Source organism: Ischnura elegans, chromosome 7, assembly GCF_921293095.1.
Source record: "Ischnura elegans chromosome 7, ioIscEleg1.1, whole genome shotgun sequence".
Taxonomy (NCBI): domain Eukaryota; kingdom Metazoa; phylum Arthropoda; class Insecta; order Odonata; family Coenagrionidae; genus Ischnura; species Ischnura elegans.
In genome coordinates, this window is record NC_060252.1 from 28,712,213 (window position 1) to 28,735,125 (window position 22,913).

The window sequence follows — 22,913 nt, forward strand, 5'->3', positions numbered from 1 at the left end:
CTTGCAAATAATCATAAAAATTTGTGGAAAAAAAACTGGAAACTGCAATAATTTGCTCCAAGTGCTCCTTAGTGATGCATTTTAGGCTTTCAAGTTAATGCAAAAAGCAACAGAGTCTGAACTTATGTGAAAAATATTTAGAGTACATGGCCAGTGGAAAAAAACTGAGCAAAAGGGGCAGTGCAAGTATAAGGAAATATTAAAAAAATTCTAAAAAAATTACCCTCTTATCATCAGGCCTCCCTTAGCATTTAGATGTTTAAATTGGAATTTTCAGGTAACAGGTTGCAAATGGTTTTCATCTTCATTGGCCTTCGGAAGTTGTGGACATTAAATTTAAGCCCTTAGTAAATAATTTAATGGGAAGGATTTTATATTTTCACTTATGATTTGTTAATGTATGTTTGTTTCATATTCATTTGGCACCATTGAATCCCCACATTTTGCCTTTTATGGTGTAACTTTATTATAAAAAATCGTGACCAAATATTATTTCTGACTCCATTCAATGCTGACTTTGCTAATGTCATGTTTTTGTATTCTCCAGTGAAATCACTCCCAAAAGAAGAACTAGCCGGTTGTCTGCCAATTCTGTATGCTTGCGTTGAAGACAGGAATGCTGATGTCCGCAAAAATGCCCAGGAAGCTATTTTACCGTTTATGATGCATGTTGGGTATGATTCAATGGCGAGGAATGCTGGGAAGTTAAAGGTTTGTATTGATTTTATTTTCAGTTTTACTTTTACTTATTGTACTAATAAGGTCCTAAGGGAGAAGTGTGAGGCCTTCATAGCCATGCTGTATCTCATGAGTTAGAATCCTGAGTAGGTCAGAATTTAGAATTGAAATTTTAGTTGAGATGAATTCAATTGGAATTTGAAATTTTTATTTCGGACATTTAATCCAAAATAAGCTCAGTAATAATGGCATTATTTTTATTGCAAAGTTATGAGCCAGGTTGTGAATGGGGAATTTATTTTTTTGGGAAATGTTTTTACATTCTTTTTCACTTGTACTGTCCAGCAGTGATGGTTTTTCATGGAATATATGCTCTTTAGTATTTTCCATACAAGTTCCGTGTCTTTTGGTTTCTGCATTAAGCTGACTCCCTAAAATGTATCACTCGGCAGCATTTTGAGCATATTATTTTTGCATTTTCCAATGTTTTTGGGTACTTTAGTGGGTTCTTTAGTAGCACAATATTTTCTGTAAAAGGGTTGGTTATTGCCCCACTGGAATTCACTGATGTGGTAATGGCTTCAGACTTTTCACTTCCTCTCCCTGACATGATTTTTTGGAGGAGTTTTGCAGTTCACTGCATATGCAAGTGGTTCATGTTTTTTGACTGGGACCGTCAGGCACGTAGTAATTCAACCGAAGGTTGTTTTGGATTGGTGCTTCCCGGACTCAATGACAGCTTTCTTCGCCAGTTTGCGATCTTTTTAGTGGCGATAACATGGTTGCACTCGTATTATTTATGCTCCATGTTACGCCTGGTTTCGAAAACCACTCATAGGTGGCTGTGTGATCACGGATACAGAAAAGTGGTTTGCACAAATGCTTCAAATCCACTGCTCGACGTCGGAAACTATATTGTCAGGCACCACAGCATGCAGTCGCGTCTCACACAAGTTGCCTGGGTTGCAAATGCTGCTGAATGTGTATCCGTGATCACGGAGCGCGGTCGCACACTGCAAGGCTTGGAAAACACGAACACAGTGCTCCTGTGAATGCAGCTAGCGATCGATCGCTTCCGTTTTACGATGGGGATTCTTATAGAAATAATAAGCCCCGGATATCCTAGCATTAATGCAGTAATTCTGATAATTTTGCATCCGATTGTATTTTTCTTATAAAGATTGCGGAAAAAATTGAGCGAGAGTGAAAATCATGCATGAATAATCTGCAACCTGGATAAACCGCAGCTGGGTAATCGGGAGTCTGCTGTAAGAGAAGCTCTTCTTGTCAAGCTCATCAAAAACATCTCAAAACATTGGCAAATGGTATTATCCATGATAAATATTTTTACTGTCAGGAGTTTTGGTCCCATTAATAGAGCCCACCTCGAGCATCTTGAAATGAATATGTCGTAGCCATGATGTTGTATATTAGCTTAGAAGAGGTTGAAATAATTATAATATTTATTAGCTCTGGGTACAATACCCTTTAGAGCACCAATTTTGCAATAGTGATGAGCTTAAGGTAATTAACATTCAATTAAACAAACAACAGATTCAAGCAATTGTGAAATTATAAAATATGTCTTGCCATGGCACCAACTTCGTTTTAAGCTTTCATTTTCTGTATACATTGGTTAAAAGTGGTATTTTTAATATGGTAAAATAGTTGCTCCATTTCGTTCGCTTTGTTGAAACATGGGAGTGTTGTAAGTGGGCTCCATTTTAGTTTTTAGGTTTATAACTTTTCCGGTATTCTATTTATTCTAGCCTGGATCAAATAAATTGGTGATGCCACTTCTTACCAAAGCAAGTGCCAGCCTTCCTCCTCCACCAGCGCCCACCAGCAGAGGAGATGCAGGAAAAAATAAGGGAGGGAGTGGCCAGCCAGCTCCTTTGGCGTCATCACGCGTGGCATCATCAACAATGACAAGAAAGAAGGTTCGTCATTTCCTCTGTTCATTACTGGTGCATCAATTAAATTTGTGACAAATGGTAATGCTGCAAAATTGGTAGCAATATCTGGTAGTAATAAGTTGAATCCCAAACTTCATCAAATCAGATTTTGTTTTCATTAAAAAAGAATTAAATCTGAGTCCAGAATGGATATCTTGTTTTTTATCAAATCCAAATGACAAATCCTAAAATTTCTCATTTCCATTGATTTAAAGTCTTTCTCCCCATAAATGTTACTAATAGTGTCTCTTTGCCAATGCATTATCTATAGAATTGTTATGCTTTTCATTGATTTCTTCGGAATTGGTTAATGATATTTTTAGGGAATCATTGTAATCACAGAGTATTTTGTAGCATTCAAGTTTCCTTTATAAGCTGGTCCTTTTTTATTAGCTGAACTGATCGTAAAAATCACAAAAAAATTTCATGCATAAAAAACGTCGTGCTGCTTTCATGTAATAGGAAAGCTGAATACTAGACCAATCAAGGCAACTTGGGAACAAGTGGAAATAATATCAGGAATGCAAGTTACTTCTTTGATTCAAGCTAGTATATGCATTCATTTATTTAATGTGATGTTTTATATTAAAATTATTAATTAGACTTCATTTGTTTGCTGTAAAACTTGTGGTTGCAAAGTAATAGAAACATAGCACAATAAATTGCACTGTTGAAAAGGTTTTCATGTTCCCTTATTTTGAAACGTCTTTGTTTTAACTTCTTCACAAATGTTCTTGTTAAATATGCTCTCTCTTATAAAAGAATTCTGAAAGTTTTATTTCTGAGGTTTTACTGTGTACAAAATCTTTTTGTAAACTAATATAATTGCTTTCTTTGAAGAAAATAACAATTATAGAAGTTTACAAATGTGGCAGTTTGAATTTTGCATATTTGTTGTGATTGTTTTTTGAAATTTTGGTGTCTATGTTATAATTTAGCTTAAGTTAGTTGAAACAATGGAAAAAGAAATTAAGTATTGCTAGGGTTCATGTTATGCTAAACATTTTATTTGTGATATTGATGCTCATTCACATTCATATGAGTTAAGCTCAATTCTAACATTAATTGATGAATCACAGGTGGCAGTTGTTTCTCCAGCTGTGAGCTCCGTGGGTATTGGTAAAGGTGCTGGAGGTCGTCGAAAGGAAGAGGAAGCGGACTCATCTCCTTTGCTTCAAGCAAATAATCTCAAAAGCCAGCGAGTGTCTGATGAACAAAAGCTTAAGGTGTGTATAAATATTCTTACAATTGTGGGCATATGTGGTCATAAATCAAGATGGAGTGGTAGACCCTATTTTGACCTACAAAGTTTTGTTTACTGTCTTTGCTTATCTGCCTCATAACGGCAATGTCCTAGAGAATCCGTGTTTATGATTTTTACCCTTTCAGGCTTTCTTTTTCTCATCTTTTAAGTCTCTGTTACAACTTGTGGCAGTATTAATCTTCATAGATCCTTCATTTACTTTTTTGGTCTTTCTTCTACGAAATATATACTAATGCAATAAATGGGTGTTGACCACCTCTTGACTTGGAGGAAAGTTTTTAACCGACTTTTCTAAATATCATTTTATTTAAAAATATCACTTATGATTTATTTTTCTCTGAAACATTTTTAACTGCCCTTTTTTTTTCTTGAGACAAGTTTTTCTCACATTCTGATGACATGTAGCTACTTAAATGATTTACTTTTTTCTTAGGTATTGAAGTGGAATTTCACCACTCCACGGGAAGAGTTTGTTGAGCTATTAAGAGACCAAATGACTACAGCAAATGTGAACAGGGGTGTTATGAATAATATGTTCCATGCTGACTTCAAATTTCATTTGAAAGCCATTGACTCTCTTAATGATGTAAGTATATTTTGAATTATAACTATAATATAACTATGTAATCTGTTGGAAAATATTGATCTCATGAATGAGTTGTGGTTTGAGTATGACATTTTTTTTGCTACGTATTAACCTTTTCTGATGATTAACCTGTTTCACAGGACCTACCAATCAATCCAGATGCATTAGTAGCAAATCTTGATCTCATTTTGAAGTGGATGACTCTAAGATTCTTTGATACAAATCCATCAGTATTACTTAAGGGTTTGGAGTATCTTCAGTCTGTGTTTGGCTTGCTGATTGAAGAGGAGTATAATATGCTGGAGTATGAAGCCTCTTCTTTCATTCCATACCTCATATTAAAGGTAAAATTGTGTATTTGAATTACTATGGATATCATTTTTGCAGGTTTTGTGGGAATATCAATGTCATTGTGTGATTTTAATGTGTATTAGAAATATGTACCACATTTCACCGTAAATAGTCCCTCATAAATTTTGAGTTAGACTCTTGGAAAAAAATTTCTATTTCAAAGCAAGCTTTGAGGTGAAAGCAAGCTTATGGTGTGCAACTGAATGCATTTATTATCAGATTGACAAAAATATTACCTACTTAGTATGATAATTAATGTTTTAAAGTGCATTTTCATTCATTAAATATTTTGAAATTCATTCTCTACATTTTATAATGTGATAAATTAGAGCTATATGGTAATTGAATTAATGATATTGAAAATGTGACCCTATGTATTAATGTAACTGTGAAGAATGCAATATTTGAATGCTATGTGATTATTTAAGCTATTGTCTTACTTATCATTTTGGCGTTGTTGATAAGTGTGTCAGTTTGTAATAAATTGTCCTCTAGATTTTAATGTATCAAATATGTCTGTGTACAGTGGAACCTGTTTAGTACGTTTCTGAAGGGACCACAAGAAATGAACGTACTAACCAGGAAAACGTGCTAACGAGGAAAGTAAAAAATAGCTGTCGGGGTTATTGCAATCTGTGGAAAAGTCGTCATAATTACAATTACTATTGGTAGTTCTCGTAGGATCGCCTTCCTGAACTCTTTTCACCTTTGAAATAAAGAAAATGGGCGCTACATTGAAAAACAATACCATGTGAATAAAAAATCACAATGTTTCATAGATATCCCGAAGACAATTACATGAAAACGGCGTCTTTCTCCCGTGATTTATCCTATATGTATTTATAGAAAGAGGACAAGTACAGATAAGTCATTTCTTTTTTGTCACAGCATACTCGGAGAATATAAAAACAACCCTGAGTATGTGAACGGGTTGTTTTTAAACATCATAAAAGTTGGACAAAATTATATTAACCTTAAATTACGGCAACAGCCGTACACATTTGCGCTTTTGGAATAAAGCCATATCGATTGTTATAGCGATCGATATATCGAATAATAACACGCAAGATTATTAGATTACGAGGTAATTACAAGATTTTATATTATACAGTTGAAATTTACTTTTAAAATTTGTTTGATGTCGTCTGCTTTCGTGCCGAGATCAAGTATTTTTAAGCTAAGCTTCGCGTGGAGATCCAGAGCATCGTCTGCTCCCACAGCAGTAGTCAAATACGCACGTACCACGTAGCATTGACGTCGTGCAGTACTGCTTTAGATAAAGAGGGAATTGGATAAGACTCATTTCTTCATCATGATAACTTGTGCAATAGCAACAATTGCCCACTCGTAAAATTTGTGCGCAGTGGGCACTCCAGAGGCAACAGAAGGTGAGGAGCTCGGGGTGGGGAAAATTGCGGCTTCTCATTGGCTGCAGTTTTGCATAGTCAGACATTCCTGATAAATGGCCATATTTTATTATTCATCGCGTCATAACAATTGAAAAATGCATTTGGATAAATCACGGTCGAAGAAAGATATGAGGAATGAATGCAAGAATTTTAATGGCTAGTAATAATAAATTAAATCATGAATTCGGAGCTTTACGACCCTTAAGAATATACTGGAGAACGAATTGCGGGTTGCGTCACGGCTAGCAATTGAGCGTACTAACCAGGAAAGCGCAATTTTTTCAAACGTACTAACCAAATACTTTTACCTGTATTTTGTTCCGATGGTAACGGGACCGAGAGAAATCGTCGTACTAAGGAGGAAAACGTACTAACCAAGTTCCACTGTATTTTGTGATTTGGCTTAACTTAATGAGATAGTTTTCAATTTAATACTTAAATAGAAATTTGTCTTCTCTCTCTTGCAAAGTAGAGTTCTGACACCAAGCACTACGTGCACTGGTCGTATGATCTCTTCTTCTTTTATTTTTGCCTTTTTTCTTTTATTTGGATTTTCAGTTTTATAATTTGCAATGGTCTTATAATTGACTCAAGATAACTTCAGCTATTTCACAAAGAACATTGTTAAAATCTTGCTAGTTAAGACAGGTTTGTGTGATTTTTTTTCTCTAAAATATGCTCTCACATAAAGATAATAGTATGAAATTTTTAGTTATTTAATGTGAGATGGTGTAATACGTAGGAAATTGTGAATCAGCGGTGTAGTATAATGTCTTAGTCTAAAGTTGGAGTTATTTTACTTATTACTTTTGAGTTTCTGAATTAGAAAATGAGAAAATTTGTGGTGTAATCTATTCAATTGAATAATACCTTACAATACTCTGCCAAATTCTGTCCCATTTTTTTGGCCTGACTCTGGTCTGTGATTATGAGTACGACAATTATTGCAAAAGTAATCATGATGTAGTTGATTATGCTTAAAGCAGTGACAGTTGATGTGAATATGGTGTCTTAGTCTTCAGAGCTTGCAATCAGATCCTATAGATAATGGATGATATTCTGGTATTTCAGGTAGAATATGTAATTCAAAGATGTGTGAATGTGGCAGGAATTAGGAAAACTTGCAATATTATTTTATATTCTTCTATAAGCTCCCACCCAATTCTAAAACAGATTTTATAGATCTGTGATTTTTTCAGGTTGGTGATCCGAAGGATGCTGTTAGAAATAGTGTCCGTGCTCTCTTCAAGCAAATAGGTTTAATTTATCCTGTTAGTAAACTATTTGCTTACGTAATGGAGGGTCTTAAATCCAAAAATGCACGTCAGCGTACAGGTATGGTTATCTCATTACTTGAAGGCTCTACTTTTTTCCAAGTTTTTAATTTGTAAAGTTTAATGGTTGAAATAATTGAATTTTTCCTCTCTTCTTCAGAGTGTCTGGATGAACTGGGATCCTTGATAGAAAATTATGGAATATCTGTTTGCCAGCCAACCCCTGCTGCTGCTCTGAAGGAAGTTGCGAAACAAATTTCTGATCGTGACAACTCTGTGCGTAATGCTGCCCTCAATTGTGTTGTGCGTGCTTATTTTCTGGAAGGAGAACGTGTGTACAAGATGGTGGGACAAATTTCTGATAAAGACATGTCTTTGCTCGAGGAACGAATCAAGAGAGCTGCGAAAAACCGTCCGCCTCCCGCAAATCGTCTTGTGGTGGTACCAGATAATGTCCCCAAAAGACAAAAGCCTCTAATCAGTCAGCAGGCTCCACAACAAGTTACAACAAAACAGAGTGGTTTGAAAGCTAAAGCAATAAGTCAAGAAGATATCCTTCAGGACGACCCACCCCCACAGCAGGAGCCTACACCAATTGTGAAGTATGTCAATAGTTCATTTTGCTAATTTTTTTAGGAAAATATTTTGTTTTTAGGTGAATTTAAATATAGGTATTTATGTAAAAGTTCCATAGCATACTGATTAAAATGTGATAATTGATGCCTAGAGTATCGATAGTATGAGGGTGCAATGTGGTACCACACTTGGTGGTTACTGCTTTGCATGCACTTTAAACAATTGGTGGTTATTCCAATGACTTTGACTTATTTCCTACATGAATAATATAATTTGAACCAATCAATATTGGGACTGAGACAAATTGCAGCTGACTGTAAAGAACTCTTAAGGGGTTCAATCCACCATAAAATTTAAAATGTAATGAAAGGAGGAGGAAAAAAATTCCCTCCATGAAGTAATAGTTTTCTCATGATAATTAAATGTATGTCTGTGTAAATTCCTTTAAAGGAGGATAACAGATTTGTGTGATTGCCAGAAACTTAAACTGTGAAACCCCTGTATAATGGACTTCCATGTACCAATATTTTATAAAAACCTGTTCTTAGCTATTTAAAAAAAACTCCTTACATGCTTTTGCTTGAGGAACGAAGCAAGAGAGGAACTAAAAACAGTCTGCCACCCACAAATAATGTTTACCTAAGAACTAATTATTGCAAATCAAGCATCTATGTTTGAGAATGCCATTAGGAGTAACATCAAGCAATTTTATCAATAGGTACGATAAAAAAATGTTAATAATTTAAATATAAATGTACCTGTCATAATGACAGACCTTGATCTTTCTTGGTAGCCAATCAACTCCAGTCTTTCTAATAAGGTTTTTCTAGTGTTTTTGAGGTTACTATCTATTTTTTTTAAACCAATCATATATGGTAAATTGCTATTAGTGATACTATGTGTATGGTTTGTTAAATTGATTTTGAAATGTGTAAAGATAGTTTTACACGGGGCACCGGATTGTGTGGGTTAGAACTGCATTAATTTCTAAAATGGCGTGTAATTGCGCAAATATATGAACGAAATTAGAACAGGCTATTTTGCCATCTCACATGTGTCCACGCATTCTAACATGTGTTCTAGCAATTCACCGCTTTACATGACATAATTTTGACTGCACCTTCGTACACACATCCGATTGTGCAAGTACATGCCCCGTGTAAAATGGCCTTAAGACTTAAAGAGTAAAGAGTCGTTATGCTGTTGTACACAATATGTCTTTTATTTCTTTCTTTAAAATTTTAAAAATATTGGTTTCAGTCAAATGAATGCTGTTTGCTCATGATTTCTCAATGATTTACAGGGTATCTCCTAAAGTCCGACCAATTTCTGGCCCATTTCATCTGGATTATGATCTCCTCGAGCGCATGGGGGATGAACCAATTGAAGTTTCGAAAGTGGCTCCTCAGCTTGTGAAACATGACCTTGAGGGCATTTTAGATGATCCAGCTCCTACATACCTCAAAACCAAGGAACTTTCTCCGAGGTAGATTTTCCATTGTTTTCTTTTTGTTAGCTGATTGCAGGTATGGGTCAGTTGGGTTCTCAGTTCATTCAGTTCTCTATAGCTGAAATTCTAACTGGAGCCAAAAAGAATAGATAGTGAAATACCGTATATCTCCGAATTAAATCCCCCTCTGAATATATTCCTCCCCCCCTAATTTTGAGGCTTCGGTTTTGGGAAAATATTTAAAAAATATGTTTGAATATAGTCCCCCCTTCACTTTTACCACGGGCAGTTTTGGAAAAAAATGGGGGACTATATTCAGAGAAATACGGTAGTTTTTCCAAAACCAAGTGGATAAGTGTTCAGTCCAGAGTTCACACTAGTTGGTGAAAAGGCATGTAATTATCATGAAAGTAAATAAATGGACTGGAAGTCGTGGAATTATCAGGGAAATTATTCTATGGTCAGGTAAGAACTCCAGAGGCATAACAAATAAATGAAATGGTTGAAAAAACTGGGCATTACTGCATGTGAGTGGCGAAATCTGCATTTTGTTGCCCTCTTGGCTGGGCTGATGCCATCTTGATACTGCGTGACTTCATTTCTGCTCATCTTCTACAACTGCTTGAATTTATTTCACAATATACCTAGCTGCATTTTTCCATAAAATCCCACTACAGTAAACTCTCGATTATACGAAGTCAGTGGGACCGGGAAATTAGCACTTCGTAAAATCGAGTTTCGTAATTTCAAACCTTTTTCATAAGTCACGAAAAAATGTTCGCTTTTGTTTCTTCCGCCTTTTTTTGTCTTTAGTGGCCTCATTTAATTGTTTTCGATGATTATTCACGGTAGAATTATCAGAAAAGGCTATTGTCTATATACCTAGCTGCATTTTTCCATAAAATCCCACTACAGTAAACTCTCGATTATACGAAGTCAGTGGGACCGGGAAATTAGCACTTCGTAAAATCGAGTTTCGTAATTTCAAACCTTTTTCATAAGTCACGAAAAAATGTTCGCTTTTGTTTCTTCCGCCTTTTTTTGTCTTTAGTGGCCTCATTTAATTGTTTTCGATGATTATTCACGGTAGAATTATCAGAAAAGGCTTATTGTTATCGATTTATGCTGTGAAAGATCGTTAAATAATTATACCACCATAAATTTCCCATTTCTTGTACATACTTCAATACCAACGATCGCTTAAGAAATTCCCGACCAGTTTAGAAAACGTAATCAAATAATGAATTGCAAAGTATATTATAAGAATTTAATGTTATAAATTTGTGGCTGGGAGCGAGTAGCAACTATAAGTAGGCGTAAGATAGATATTTGTTTCCAACACCCACGGAAATATTTGCGGCAGCCGGCCTAACCATACTCTAAGGGCCTATCCGCCATTTATGTCGCCCTCGATAGCTCAGTGACGAGAAAAAAAAAGAATAACGAGGGCCTTGACCCGTTTCCAAAATAACCTTCGTAAGTTAATATTTCGAGTTACTCCGTATTTTCAGTTGAATGTGCTATCTTTTCCATTAGTTATTTTCATTGAGATTCAGTTACGATCATAAATTACGTAGGATATGATTATCTTCTGGCGAATATTTGAAGTAAATTCTGTTTGAGTTCTCCATCCGGCTACTGTGGTCCATCATCTTAGCAGACGTTGCTATGAAAGACTTTATTCTTCATCAGGACCATATTCTTCATACCGGGTGTGAAGTGCTATGTTCATATAGTATGTCTCTCTTCTTTTATGCCGACAGGAGCAAGGTTCCAACCGGAAAACGACAGGAGAAACATCTTCCATTATCGGAGAAGTAAAGAGAGAAACCTTATTATCCACATTGATTGTGTTCCTACAAGAGATGTTTCATCATTTCTCAACGTGTGAGAAGTATTGGTTCACTTGCGTGAATTCCCAAAAATGACACGCAAAAACCTGTACCTTCACCTCAGTTAGTTTTCGTGTTCCTTTCTCAGCCGTATGGAAAGTTATGCAAAGGATCATTGACATAGAGATAGCGCTTAGTTTTAGCGCTAAAAAATAGTTGCGCCATAATCATAAATAAATATAGTGTGGAAAGAGCAAAGAAAATAATTTAAATTGAAAAGTCAGCAGAGAAGAAGAGAGACAATTATAAGCACAGCACCATTTCCCCGATAGTGGAAGATACTTCTTCAGCCTCTGTCCGGTAAAAAACTTACCCCCGTTGCAGGGTAAAGATGAACCATGCCCTTCTCCACAGTCGGAGAACGTTCCCAGTGGGGGGGGGGGGGTGGAATAAGAGTAGAATGAGGAAAGAAGTGTGGTCAGCATAACAAGGGGTGAAGGGGCAGGAGAAAGAAGGGTGGGGAAAGGGCCTTCAGCTCTGCCTCAGTCTACGTTTGGGGGGCGTATTTTTTTACGACGCACTCAAGCTCAGTCACCTTAGGGAGGGAGTGACTGGGAAATGCTGGGGAAGGAGGGGTTTGGGATGGGTAAGGTGGGTGTCAGCAAGATCAGCAGAAGGCCGCGGGAGGAAGTAAACAAAGACTTTGGAAAGAAAGATCTCTCGGCATAGGAGAACAGGGAGGCACGCGAGAAGAAAGTTCATGGTTAGAGTCAGAAGTGCATCTTCATTACGAGTAGCCTGAAAAATAAGTTGGTGGTAAATAGAGCCCAATACTTAAGATATTTAATTTGTTTATTCAGGAAGGCTAATATATACACGAAATTATATTACCCAAAAAATCTGTTATTTTATTGCTTTTTGCCCTTCTCCATCACCGCTTCCACCATGGTTTCTCACTTGCATAAATGGGAATTAAAGTGGGGATCTAAATCGTTAGCCAGATCAAAATATCTTAATGTTCGGAGGGAAGCGTATATTTCTTTTTTATTTGGTGAAATTACTTCCTCACTTTCATCTTCGTCGTCACTGCTATTATGACTAGTCCCGGCTACTGCTTCATCAGACGTAGGTACCGGCGTCGCATTGTCGCAAGCCTGGATATCATCGTCTAGGGCAATATAATCGTTTGATGTTGCGCGCTGTGCTCATCCTGCTTTGTCCAAGTATTTTTCAAATCATCTTTTAAGCCTCTAATCACCTCCGCGATTTCATCCGCTGCAGCTTCCTGAAGGTATAACGTAACGAATCAATCATAGCTGTGATATTATAGTGGCAGAATTACTAGTAGGCTCGTTGTATCAATTACAAACCTCGAGAACATCCTCATGATGCTCTATCAAAGGGAATCCGGCCGATTTCCAGCAATTTGCGATTGTAGTGGAGGAAATCAAGTTCGTCTTTGAACCGTGTTTCTGCGATGAAAAATGACAATTTTACTAACTTGGCCATTTTAGCAAAGTTAACAAAATCGTTATTTCTCATCGCAGAAACACGGTTCAGAGACGTACTTGATTGCCTGATTGGCAGGAGTGCGATGCAAACAATCATTTTTTGATGATGGCATTGATTGATAGATTTTCAATATGCAGTCATAGTGGTCACTTATGGGAAGGGAGGCCCCCGCTCGGAGGGTCGAGGAGAGGGGCCAGCGAGGGTGAGTTCGTCGAGGAAAGGGTCCCGGATTAGGGACCCTTCGAAGTGCTTCGGCGAAAAGCAGTCAAGTAGTCTTCGAAGTACGTTCACAGCAGCCTGCCTTGCGAACGTACCAGGTACGTTCATAGCAGTGCAAAGGGTTAAGTAGGAGTGTACGAAATACCTCGCGCGACCTTCCTGACATGTTAAACTACGATGTATTGTCGAAGCAATGTTTACGAATAGGCACGTAAATAGGGGCATTATGTCAGCCGGGGTATTTTTACTGAACTCCTACTTCCCTTGAATTCCCTCCATGATGTTTTAGGCGAACCCTTTCTCTCCAAAGTTGCACTATCATTTACGATTTCACACTTTTGATGGACCACAGTCAGAAGCGCTGATTTTTTTTAGCTACTTCCGCCAGCATAACTAGTTTTGTTGAAAAATATTTCGCCGTAGTTCGTATAAACGAATGCCATTTGCTCCTGGGGACCGAGCCGAGGTTCGTAATTTCAAAACATTTCGTATAATCGGATAGCGCCATGTATTTACCATAGGCTTTTCGTCGGGACGGCAATATCACTTCGTATAATCGAAAACTTCGTAAAATCCTGCTTCGTATAATCGAGAGTTTATTGTATATGACTGGTTTTCCATTCATGAAAAGTCAGGGAAATAAAAAAATTCAGACTGGAAGAAGGCCTTTGTGAGCACCCTTTACGTTTACTAAAACTGAGCCATCTATTGTCGCATTTCCTGTAATGGTTTTTTAAGCTATGGTCTTAATACTGTTTCATCTTGATTTTTTAGGTTACAAACACCTGGGCTTCCCCTTTCTCTTGTCAAATTAAGCCCAAGTCCTCGGAGGGAGGAGGTGCAGCACTTAGACCTTATTATTTCCCAAATAGCTAACCCAGAGTCAAATTCATGTCAAAGTGCTTTGTTACAGGTACGTGCAATTTTCTTACTTTCAAGTGGCACATAGTAATTTTGGATCATATGTGATGTTTAGTAATTGAGTTTGGTATTATTGTCACACATTGAACACTTAAACTTTTACATACTTTGTACATGTGTAAGTTTTTGATTTTTGGTATTTTGTGCCTTATACATATTTGTTCTATCAGGTGGACAATCTTCTGCATAGTGAAAAGGCTGAATCTTTGTTAGGACATGTGGACCAATTAGTGGTAGCTGTGACAATGCAGATGAGGTTGCTGCATTCTTCATCTTCCTCAAAACTTGGGAATCACTATCAAGCGGAAGAAGCAACTTCACAAACCTACTCTCAAATTCTTGCCGTACTCATGTCGGTGAGTGTCGGACTCTAGATTGCTGGTTATCTAATTATATTATATTTTATAAAGAATAAATAACAATACCTTATACGGGAAATAACCACTCATCAGAATTCCTGAGTTTCGACAGTAGCTTAAGCCTCAGATGATTGCGATTAGGTATTTGAAGATAATTACTGCATACTTTCCATCTAAACATTATGTATTTTAATTTGCTAACTATGCTACAATGCACATAATTTATTGTGTTGGTTGTACTCCTGTTAGGTATTCAATATCATGCTTCATGCATATTCAAAGTGCGCTAAGTGATTAATGTAGTGATACTTATTACAGTGGAACTTGGTTAGTACGTTTCTGAAGGGACCACGAAAAATGAACGTACTAACCAGGAAAACGTACTAACGAGGAAAGTAAATAATAGCAGTCGGGGTTATTGCAATCAGTGAAAAAGTAGTCATAATTACTATTACTATCGGTAGTTCTCACAGGATCGCCTTCCTGAACTCTTTTCACATTTAAAATCAAGAAAATGAGCGCTACCATGAAAAACAATACCATGTGAATAAAAATCGCAATTTTTCATGGACATCCCGGAGACGATTTCATGATTACGGCGTCTATCTCCCGTGATTTATCCTATATATATTTACAGAACGAGGACGAGTGAAGCTCAGACAAGCGAAGACAAGTCATTTTTCTTTCTCACAGCGTACTCGGAGAATATAACAACAACCCGGAGTAAGTCAACTGGTTTTTTAAACATCATAAAAATTGGGCAAAATTATATTGACTTTCAAATTACGGCAACAGCCGTAGACATTCGCTTCTGGAATTATACCATTTCGATTGTAAAATCGATCGATATATCGACTGATGACACGCAAGATTATTAGATTACGACGTAATTACAAGAAAATTTTATATTAAACAGTTGAAATTTACTTTCAAAATTTGTCTAATGTCGTCTGCTTTCGTTCCGAGATCAAGTATTTTTAAGCTAAGCTTCGCGTGGAGATCCAGAGGATCGTCTGCTCCCGCAACAGTAGTCAAGTAAATACGCACGATGTAGAGTTTATGGAGCAGCACTGCTTTAGATAATGTGGGAATTGTCTAATACCGTTAAGACTCATTTCTTCATCATGATAACTCGTGCAATAGCAACAATTGCCCACTCACGAACTTGGTGCGCAGCAGTGGGCACTCCCAAGCGCTCCAAAGGCAACAGAAGGTGAGGAGCTCGGGGTGGGGAAAATTGGGGCTTCTTATTGGCTGTAGTTTGACATAGTCAGACATTCCCGAAAAATGGCCGCATTTTATTATTCCGCACGTCACAAGAATTCAGAAATGCATTTGGATAAATTACGGTAGAAGAAACAGATGTGGAATGAATGGAAGAATGTTAATGGCTAATAATAATAAATTAAATCATGAATTCAGACGCTTGCGACCCTTAAGAAGACACTAGAGAACGAATTGCGGGTTGCGTCACGGCAAGCAATTGAGCGTACTAACCAGGAAAGCGCAATTTTTTCAAACGTACTCACCAAATTCTTTTACCTGTATTTTGTTCGGATGGTACCGGGACCGAGGGAAATCGCCGTACTAAAGAGGAAAACGTACTAAGGAGGAACGTACTAACCAAGTTCCACTGTATTAACTTCTACTAAACAATATCTGACCACAATTTCAGTTTTCGAATCCGGTATGTGTTGACAGTGAAGAAATATAAAATCAGGTGGTAGAAGAATTTGAGAAATACTTAGTGAGATGCATGCTATTACACTAAAAATATAATTTTTAGTGTAGAATTCAGAAATGTTATAGTATTACAAGGTTGTTTGCATTATTTACTTGTGGGAGATTATAAACATTCCTATCAACTTAAATTATAACCACATATTGAGGGTAATTTGATTTTAATATGGCACAGAACGATTTTCTTTTACACAATTTAAATTAAAATCATTTAAATGGGTTTTTGTTTCATTAAAACACAGGTTTTCATATAAAATGGGAAAAACAATGGATTAACTCAGAAGTGAAAATCTTTTTGGAGCTACCCATCCCACTCAGCCTCATCCAAAAGGGCTCATGAATCAATGATTATCATTGGTTATAGGTTTAAATGCCCAGATGATCTAATGCATTGGCCAGGTTATAATCTTTCTGCTTGAAATGGTGTTCTAATCTTCTCAATGGTATATTCTTCATGAGGCTGCAACCCCAATATTTTTCCCCATTCTTAGCTCCCCTTCAGGACTGCAGAGAGATATGTGGGTAGACAAAATACAAATCTTTAGTGCTTTTGATATTTAATTTAATTTTGTATACTTCGAGCAAAATATTTAATTATCAAGGGGGCAAGGTTTAGTTGAAGTGATTTGAGTGATTTTTTTTGACAGCGTAGAACTATCCCAAAAATTATTATGCCGTCAGATATTTTATGTATAGAATATAGCATAGTACTCACGTAATTGAAACAAAAATTTTGATTTTTTTTCCAGTTGTTCAGCCATCAGTCCTTAGCGTGTAAGGTGTCCAGAGATGTTCTCCGAGATTTGATTTGGAACCTTATATCTGTCCTTCATGATGGCCGAATTGAGATGCTGAATGATGGTGTTAATTTTTGCCGGGCAATCAATGTACTGGTGGTGCGCATCATTGAGCGGTCTGATCATACAAGCCTCACATGGTAAGTTTCTTTAAATTATGATCGTAAGAATCCATGTTTCCGTAAGGTTTTGTTTTATGTTGTAATTGCTAAGTAATGTGATGAATAATGTTCCTTTTTTTTATCTCTACAGTGCATTGATAAGGTCTTTGCATGACAGCGTGGAAAGTCCTGGTATGCCTCCAAAGTTCCTGGAACTTATTCAGAAGTGCCTCTGGAAAGTTGCAAAGCTATTACCTGATTGGGAGGATGATATGTGCCTGGATATAGTGCTCTATGACATCCACAAATTTTTAATGGTATGCACAATCAGATAGTTTTAAATTCTATGATTGCTGTCAGTATTTAAAACTTCATGTGGGATTTCTTTGCGTATTGATTTAGAATGGCCAGTGCTCCCTCTTCTTGCTCCGTCAGTAGGAGAAGAAACATTGACTGTCCTAAACAAGATGCTGGTAATCCCATAAGAAGTTTTACTCATATTAAGCACAATATTTGCCGAGCATCATATATTTATGAAGAACTCCTGAGAAAACGTAATGGAAATCTTTTGGTTATTGATTTTTGCCTGCAAGTATTAGAAAAAAAGATTTCTTCTTGCAGTAATATTGTGTCAAAATTTGCAGTTTGTGTGCAAATTTACAATTTTAATTGGTGCCAAAGTGTTTGTTGTCCTTTCTTATGATTCTAAAATTAGTTAACATATATGTATGACTTCCAGCTTATGGCAAAGAATGAGGCCTTGGATACATTTAGGGTCTCTCACATGTTTGATGTCGAAACCTATTTGCATTCTGGATTATGCCAATTGAATGCTTTTTTTTTGTTTTGCAGGCCTTCCCAAAGAAGATGTGGAAAGATCGGCAGTCTGACCTTCCATTCAGGACTGTGAGAACAGTTGTTCATCATTTGTATAAAGTGAAAGGCAGAGCCATTATGTCTCACCTAGGGCGAATTGAGAACTTGAGGGATTCAGAGTTGCATGAGTACCTTATAAAGTTAATGAAGGTATGACATTGAACCTTATGTAGGCAGTGTTTAAGATGATGAAATGATTTAAGCAAGTTGATTTTGTTAGGGTATAATTTGAAATTCTGGAACTGGGTGTCACATTCTATCATGACATATGATAATCCTATCTTGAAATTTCAGGTTTGTTTTCAAGGGTGATTTTATTAGAAACTCACCCAAAAGCCATTTGGCACTGGTTGGTTTCTAGGGCATTATTCATTGTACAGGGCTTGCGGTAAAGCACATGCTAGGAATTATAATTAGTTTTCAAATTATCACTTTGTATACTTCTTGTTTGCTACTACCTGAAATGGTGACATTCATTCAAACCTGAAATTACAAGTCATTTAAAGAATTCGGAATAAGCCACGAAGAAATAATTATGTTCTTTGTTGATTCATTTGTTGCTGTGTGTAAAATAAGAAAATGGGGATGTGGCAGCCCTCCTTTCATGAATTGGTGATGTCATTAGAGATCTGATTCATTCGTTCAGGGAAAATCTTTGAGTAAGGGAAGGAATCGCTCATAACAATCGTTGACAACAATGAACCAAGCAAGGCCCATGGATGAGGCTAAGGAGTAGTGGGGAAAGTGGGGACACTCTCAGCATGAGTTCTTGGCAATATGAACTTATCTAATAAAGGGTTCAAGCTGTTGATTTAAAAATAATGGAAAATAGCTTGAGAAGTAAGTGACAGATGAAAGAGTGGAAAAATATGGCTCTCTTTATTTTTCAAACTGTCACAATTGATAGTAAAATAAAATATGTGACTGAGCACATTTGATAAAAATATTCAATATTCTTTGCAATGTATGCTTAAATTATTTTTAAAGCTGTCAAACTCTACTCTAATTATTATTTAGACTCTTAACCTGTAGGAAAGTCTTTTAACACTTTGAGACCGAGCATCATCAATAGATGACAGCCGACTACGCTGCTAAAAAGTTTTCGGATCTGGGCAAAGTTTAAATTTTTACCTTTGGGCTGAAAGTGTTTGTGGGTTGGGAAAAGGAAATTAGAGCTAAGTCCAGGGTTCATACATTTTGTTATGCCTTAAAATATCAAGAGGTGTGTAGCATCCTTTCAATTTTCTCTAATATCATCCTATTGTGCTTTGTTTTGCCTTAGTTTTTCTTGGAAAAAGTACCTAACTGATGATAATTGCTAAAGTATGGACAGTAATATCAGTTACAATTTCATAACGGAGACTAATAATAAATATTTTTATTCGTGATAGATGGAAGAGAAGGAAGGCCGACCAGCTGGAGGTGGTGCAGCTGCCAAGGAAGGAAAGACTGGTGGGAGAATATCAAAAAATACTCATGCCATTCTTTCAGAAATATTCAATAAAATAGGTTCCAAGTCACAAACTAAAGAGGTACGATATATATTAGGCCATTAAGTGAATATTTTATGTCTGAAAAATACAATTATCCTTGATGGAAACAAGTTGAAAAATGCTCCTCAGGAGTGAAGATTTTTTTTTACGGAGCCTCTGAATCGAAAATATTGTTTATTCTTCTAGGGTTTGGCCCTCCTGTATGATTTCAAACTTCAGCATCCTGAGGCTGATGTTGAGCCATTCCTCAGCAAGTCATCTCAGTTCTTTCAAGACTATATTGAAAGAGGGCTTCGATTAATAGAAGTTGAACGTCGCAGAGCGGGTGCTACAGAAATGAATGCCAATGCCTTGCTGGAGGGGAGTGCTAATTCTAAAGCTAGCTCAATGTGTTCCTCTATTGGTAAGTCATTCCTTTTGGAAACTGCTGAAGGTTCTCCAATTTGGGTTGGTGGTCGCCTCTCCTGTAAATCTTAGGCATGTCAATGAAATTGTAGCATGTTAGCTATTATGAGTATTTTACTTAATGTTCACATTATTTGCGAATTTTCTGGATTCTATCTTACTTGGAATATTTTCTGTTTTAGCCAAAAGTCAATGCTATTAAATTTTTTAGATCTACATGTTGTAGCCCAAGTATTTTATCATTTATTTTGTAAAATATTAGGGTTAGAGGGATCCAAGATACAGGTGGTCCTCTACTTTCGTACACTCGACTTTCGCACAATTCGTGCTTTCGTACATTCAAAATTGACACCTTTTACTTGACTTCCGTACGCTAAATTCAGACTTTCGGACGTTGGTCTGTAACTTTTTAAATTCCCGCGATGTTTACTGCGCATCCCAACATTCAATTGTTTCAAATGGCAGTATATGCGAACAATACGAACGTATACAATGAAGGGAATTGTTGGTAGTTGACGCTAATCTAGGTGATTTATTTGGGAGAGAGACTGCCTGCTACAGGCTCCTTCATCAAGAGAAGAAGAAGGAGAGATTTTTCAAAAAATTTGACTAGACATCATCAAATAGCTTTCAATAAAACTAGTAAGATCTTCTTTCTAATTGTGTTTTTTCGTTTGAGTGCTCTTTAATTCATGTACACCTTCAGCAACGATATTGCACGAAATATCACCCGAATTCCGTTCGTCTTTTGTCTTTTTTGAATAACATGTGAAATATACACGATCACGAATGTCACCTGCTGAATGTCGAATTTTGGTGTAAATATTAAAAGGTATCCTGAGTGCGGGTTCAAGAATTACATTTTGTTATGCTTCTTGATACGTCTTTTTATTTAAAGTGGACGTAATAAGTAGAATGCCAACTTAAACGCCAAGAGGAAGTTTCACTCGATAGCCAACGGAGTTCTTGTTTTTTTTAAACTTTTATTTACATTTTCTGCGTATTTTCGAAAGAAATTAAATGATTTGAGGAATTTTACTAAATTATTATTAAAATTTAGTAACTTGAAAAAAAATCAGTGAAAAAAAAGGTTTTAGTACGTATATTCCGCTCTTTTGGAACGTAACCCCTAATTTGTATGGAAGTCAATGGTTCGACTTTCGTACATTCGACTTTCGTACAAGTTTTCGGGAACGCATTGTGTGCGAAAGTCGGGGACCGCCTGTATTTCCAGAATTACTTGATTTAAAAAAAAATTACCGCAATCTGTAATTCTATTGCATAGCACCCAGATGAGCTTTGAAAAAAATCAATGCATCGATAAGACAGGCAACATAGCTCATACATATATGCATATAAAGAAGTATTTGGAACTCGGATCTTTTGATTCCATCTAATGGGATGTTTCATCCACCAAAGCACTAATATAAAATTATGGATCCAGATAAGATTTTTTTCAGTGCATTTGAATCCGATTTTATTATCTGGTAAAATATAAAATCTGCATGTATTAATCTATTATGATCTGAGGTAATTAATATGTCAGTCCCTATAATGTGTATGTATCAAAACTAAATGTTCGACGTAGAACATTTTGTATTCTAATGAATATTTTTGTGTTAATTACAGTGGAACCTCGTTAAAGCGAGTACGGGCTATAGCGACACCCCCGCTATTACGAGGGATAGCCGATGCACCGCCAATTGACCCTATAATAAGCATGTTAAAAAATTCGTTTTTACGAGACACTATGGCGTTGGCTCTCGCCATAGCGAGGGTTTCACCGCCGGAAGACTTTCATCAAGACTCCTTAACCTCTGTAATTGCTAGCGATCTGTTAGGAATGAAGTTAATGGAGTGCTCAGTCTCAAATTTATGTGGTAAACTGTCGTTCGATAAATATAATGATTGACGAAACAATGCTTTGCATGATTTTTATTCAGTGCGGCGCTTATAAATTGTTTGAATAGTTAGTCGTTATTTGAGTAAGGAAATTTAGTGATGCAAATAAACATCGCCTTTCGCCTGGATTTATGCTTACGTTTATCAGATAGATGTTTATCTGTCGCCGCACCACTCCTGTTCCTGTATATCTGTTCGCAACAGGTATATTGGCTATTATTTGCTCCACCTCCGGTAAAACGATAATTCGCTATAACGAGTGTTTATTAGTGCACCGTGGGGTGTCGTTATATCGAGGTTGCACTGTATTTTTTTGTTGGTAAATAAGTGTTAATAAATTAATGGTCTTAGGGGAACGGACATTTTTTTGGCACAGTTGTGGTTAATGTTATTAAAATACTGTCTTATTAAATTTTTTAAATCTGCATTTTATAGCACATATTTTTATCATTTACAGTGGAACTTGTTTAGTACGTTTCTGAAGGGACCACAAAAAATGAACGTACTAACCAGGAAAACGTGCTAACCAGGAAAGTTAAAAAATAGCTGTCGGGGTAATTGCAATCTGTGGAAAAGTCGTCATAATAACAATTACTATCGGTAGTTCTCGTAGGATCGCCTTCCTGAACTCTTTTCACCTTTAAAATAAAGAAAATGGGCGCTACATTGAAAAACAATACCATGTGAATAAAAATCACAATGTTTCATTGGTTTCCCGAAGACAATTACATGAAAACGGCGTCTTTCTCCCGTGATTTATCCTATATGTATTTAGAGAAAGAGGACAAGTAAAGCTAAGTCATTTCTTTTTTGTCACAGCATACTCGGAGAATATAACAACAACCCTGAGTATGTCAACGGGTTGTTTTTAAACATCATAAAAATTGGACAAAATTATATTAACCTTAAATTACGGCAACAGCCGTACACATTCGCTTCTGGAATAAAGCCATATCGATTGTTATATCGATCGATATCTCGAATATTAACACGCAAGATTATTAGATTACGACGTAATTACAAGAAGATTTTATATTATACAGTTGAAATTCACTTTAAAAATTTGTTTAATGTCGTCTGCTTTCGTGCCGAGAAGTATTTTTAAGCTAAGCTTCGCGTGGAGATCCAGAGCATCGTCTGCTCCTGCAGCAGTAGTCAAATATGCACGTACTCCGTAGCATTGACGTCGTGCAGTACTGCTTTAGATAAAGTG

General features: G+C 36.5%; 1 protein-coding gene across 1 annotated transcript in view; it reads left to right on the top strand.

Annotated features, from left to right (window-relative positions):
- LOC124161848 (protein mini spindles) overlaps positions 1–22,913 on the top strand; it is a 68,593-nt gene that overhangs the window by 39,993 nt on the left and 5,687 nt on the right. The window contains exons 19-33 of the mRNA XM_046538065.1: positions 548–711; positions 2,448–2,618; positions 3,713–3,859; positions 4,331–4,483; positions 4,624–4,827; positions 7,443–7,578; positions 7,678–8,119; positions 9,397–9,579; positions 13,881–14,019; positions 14,198–14,383; positions 16,876–17,063; positions 17,176–17,341; positions 17,877–18,050; positions 19,292–19,432; positions 19,580–19,796. Of these exons, the coding sequence (XP_046394021.1) occupies positions 548–711; positions 2,448–2,618; positions 3,713–3,859; positions 4,331–4,483; positions 4,624–4,827; positions 7,443–7,578; positions 7,678–8,119; positions 9,397–9,579; positions 13,881–14,019; positions 14,198–14,383; positions 16,876–17,063; positions 17,176–17,341; positions 17,877–18,050; positions 19,292–19,432; positions 19,580–19,796 (2,811 nt within the window). The remainder of the gene's footprint in view (positions 1–547; positions 712–2,447; positions 2,619–3,712; positions 3,860–4,330; positions 4,484–4,623; positions 4,828–7,442; positions 7,579–7,677; positions 8,120–9,396; positions 9,580–13,880; positions 14,020–14,197; positions 14,384–16,875; positions 17,064–17,175; positions 17,342–17,876; positions 18,051–19,291; positions 19,433–19,579; positions 19,797–22,913) is intronic.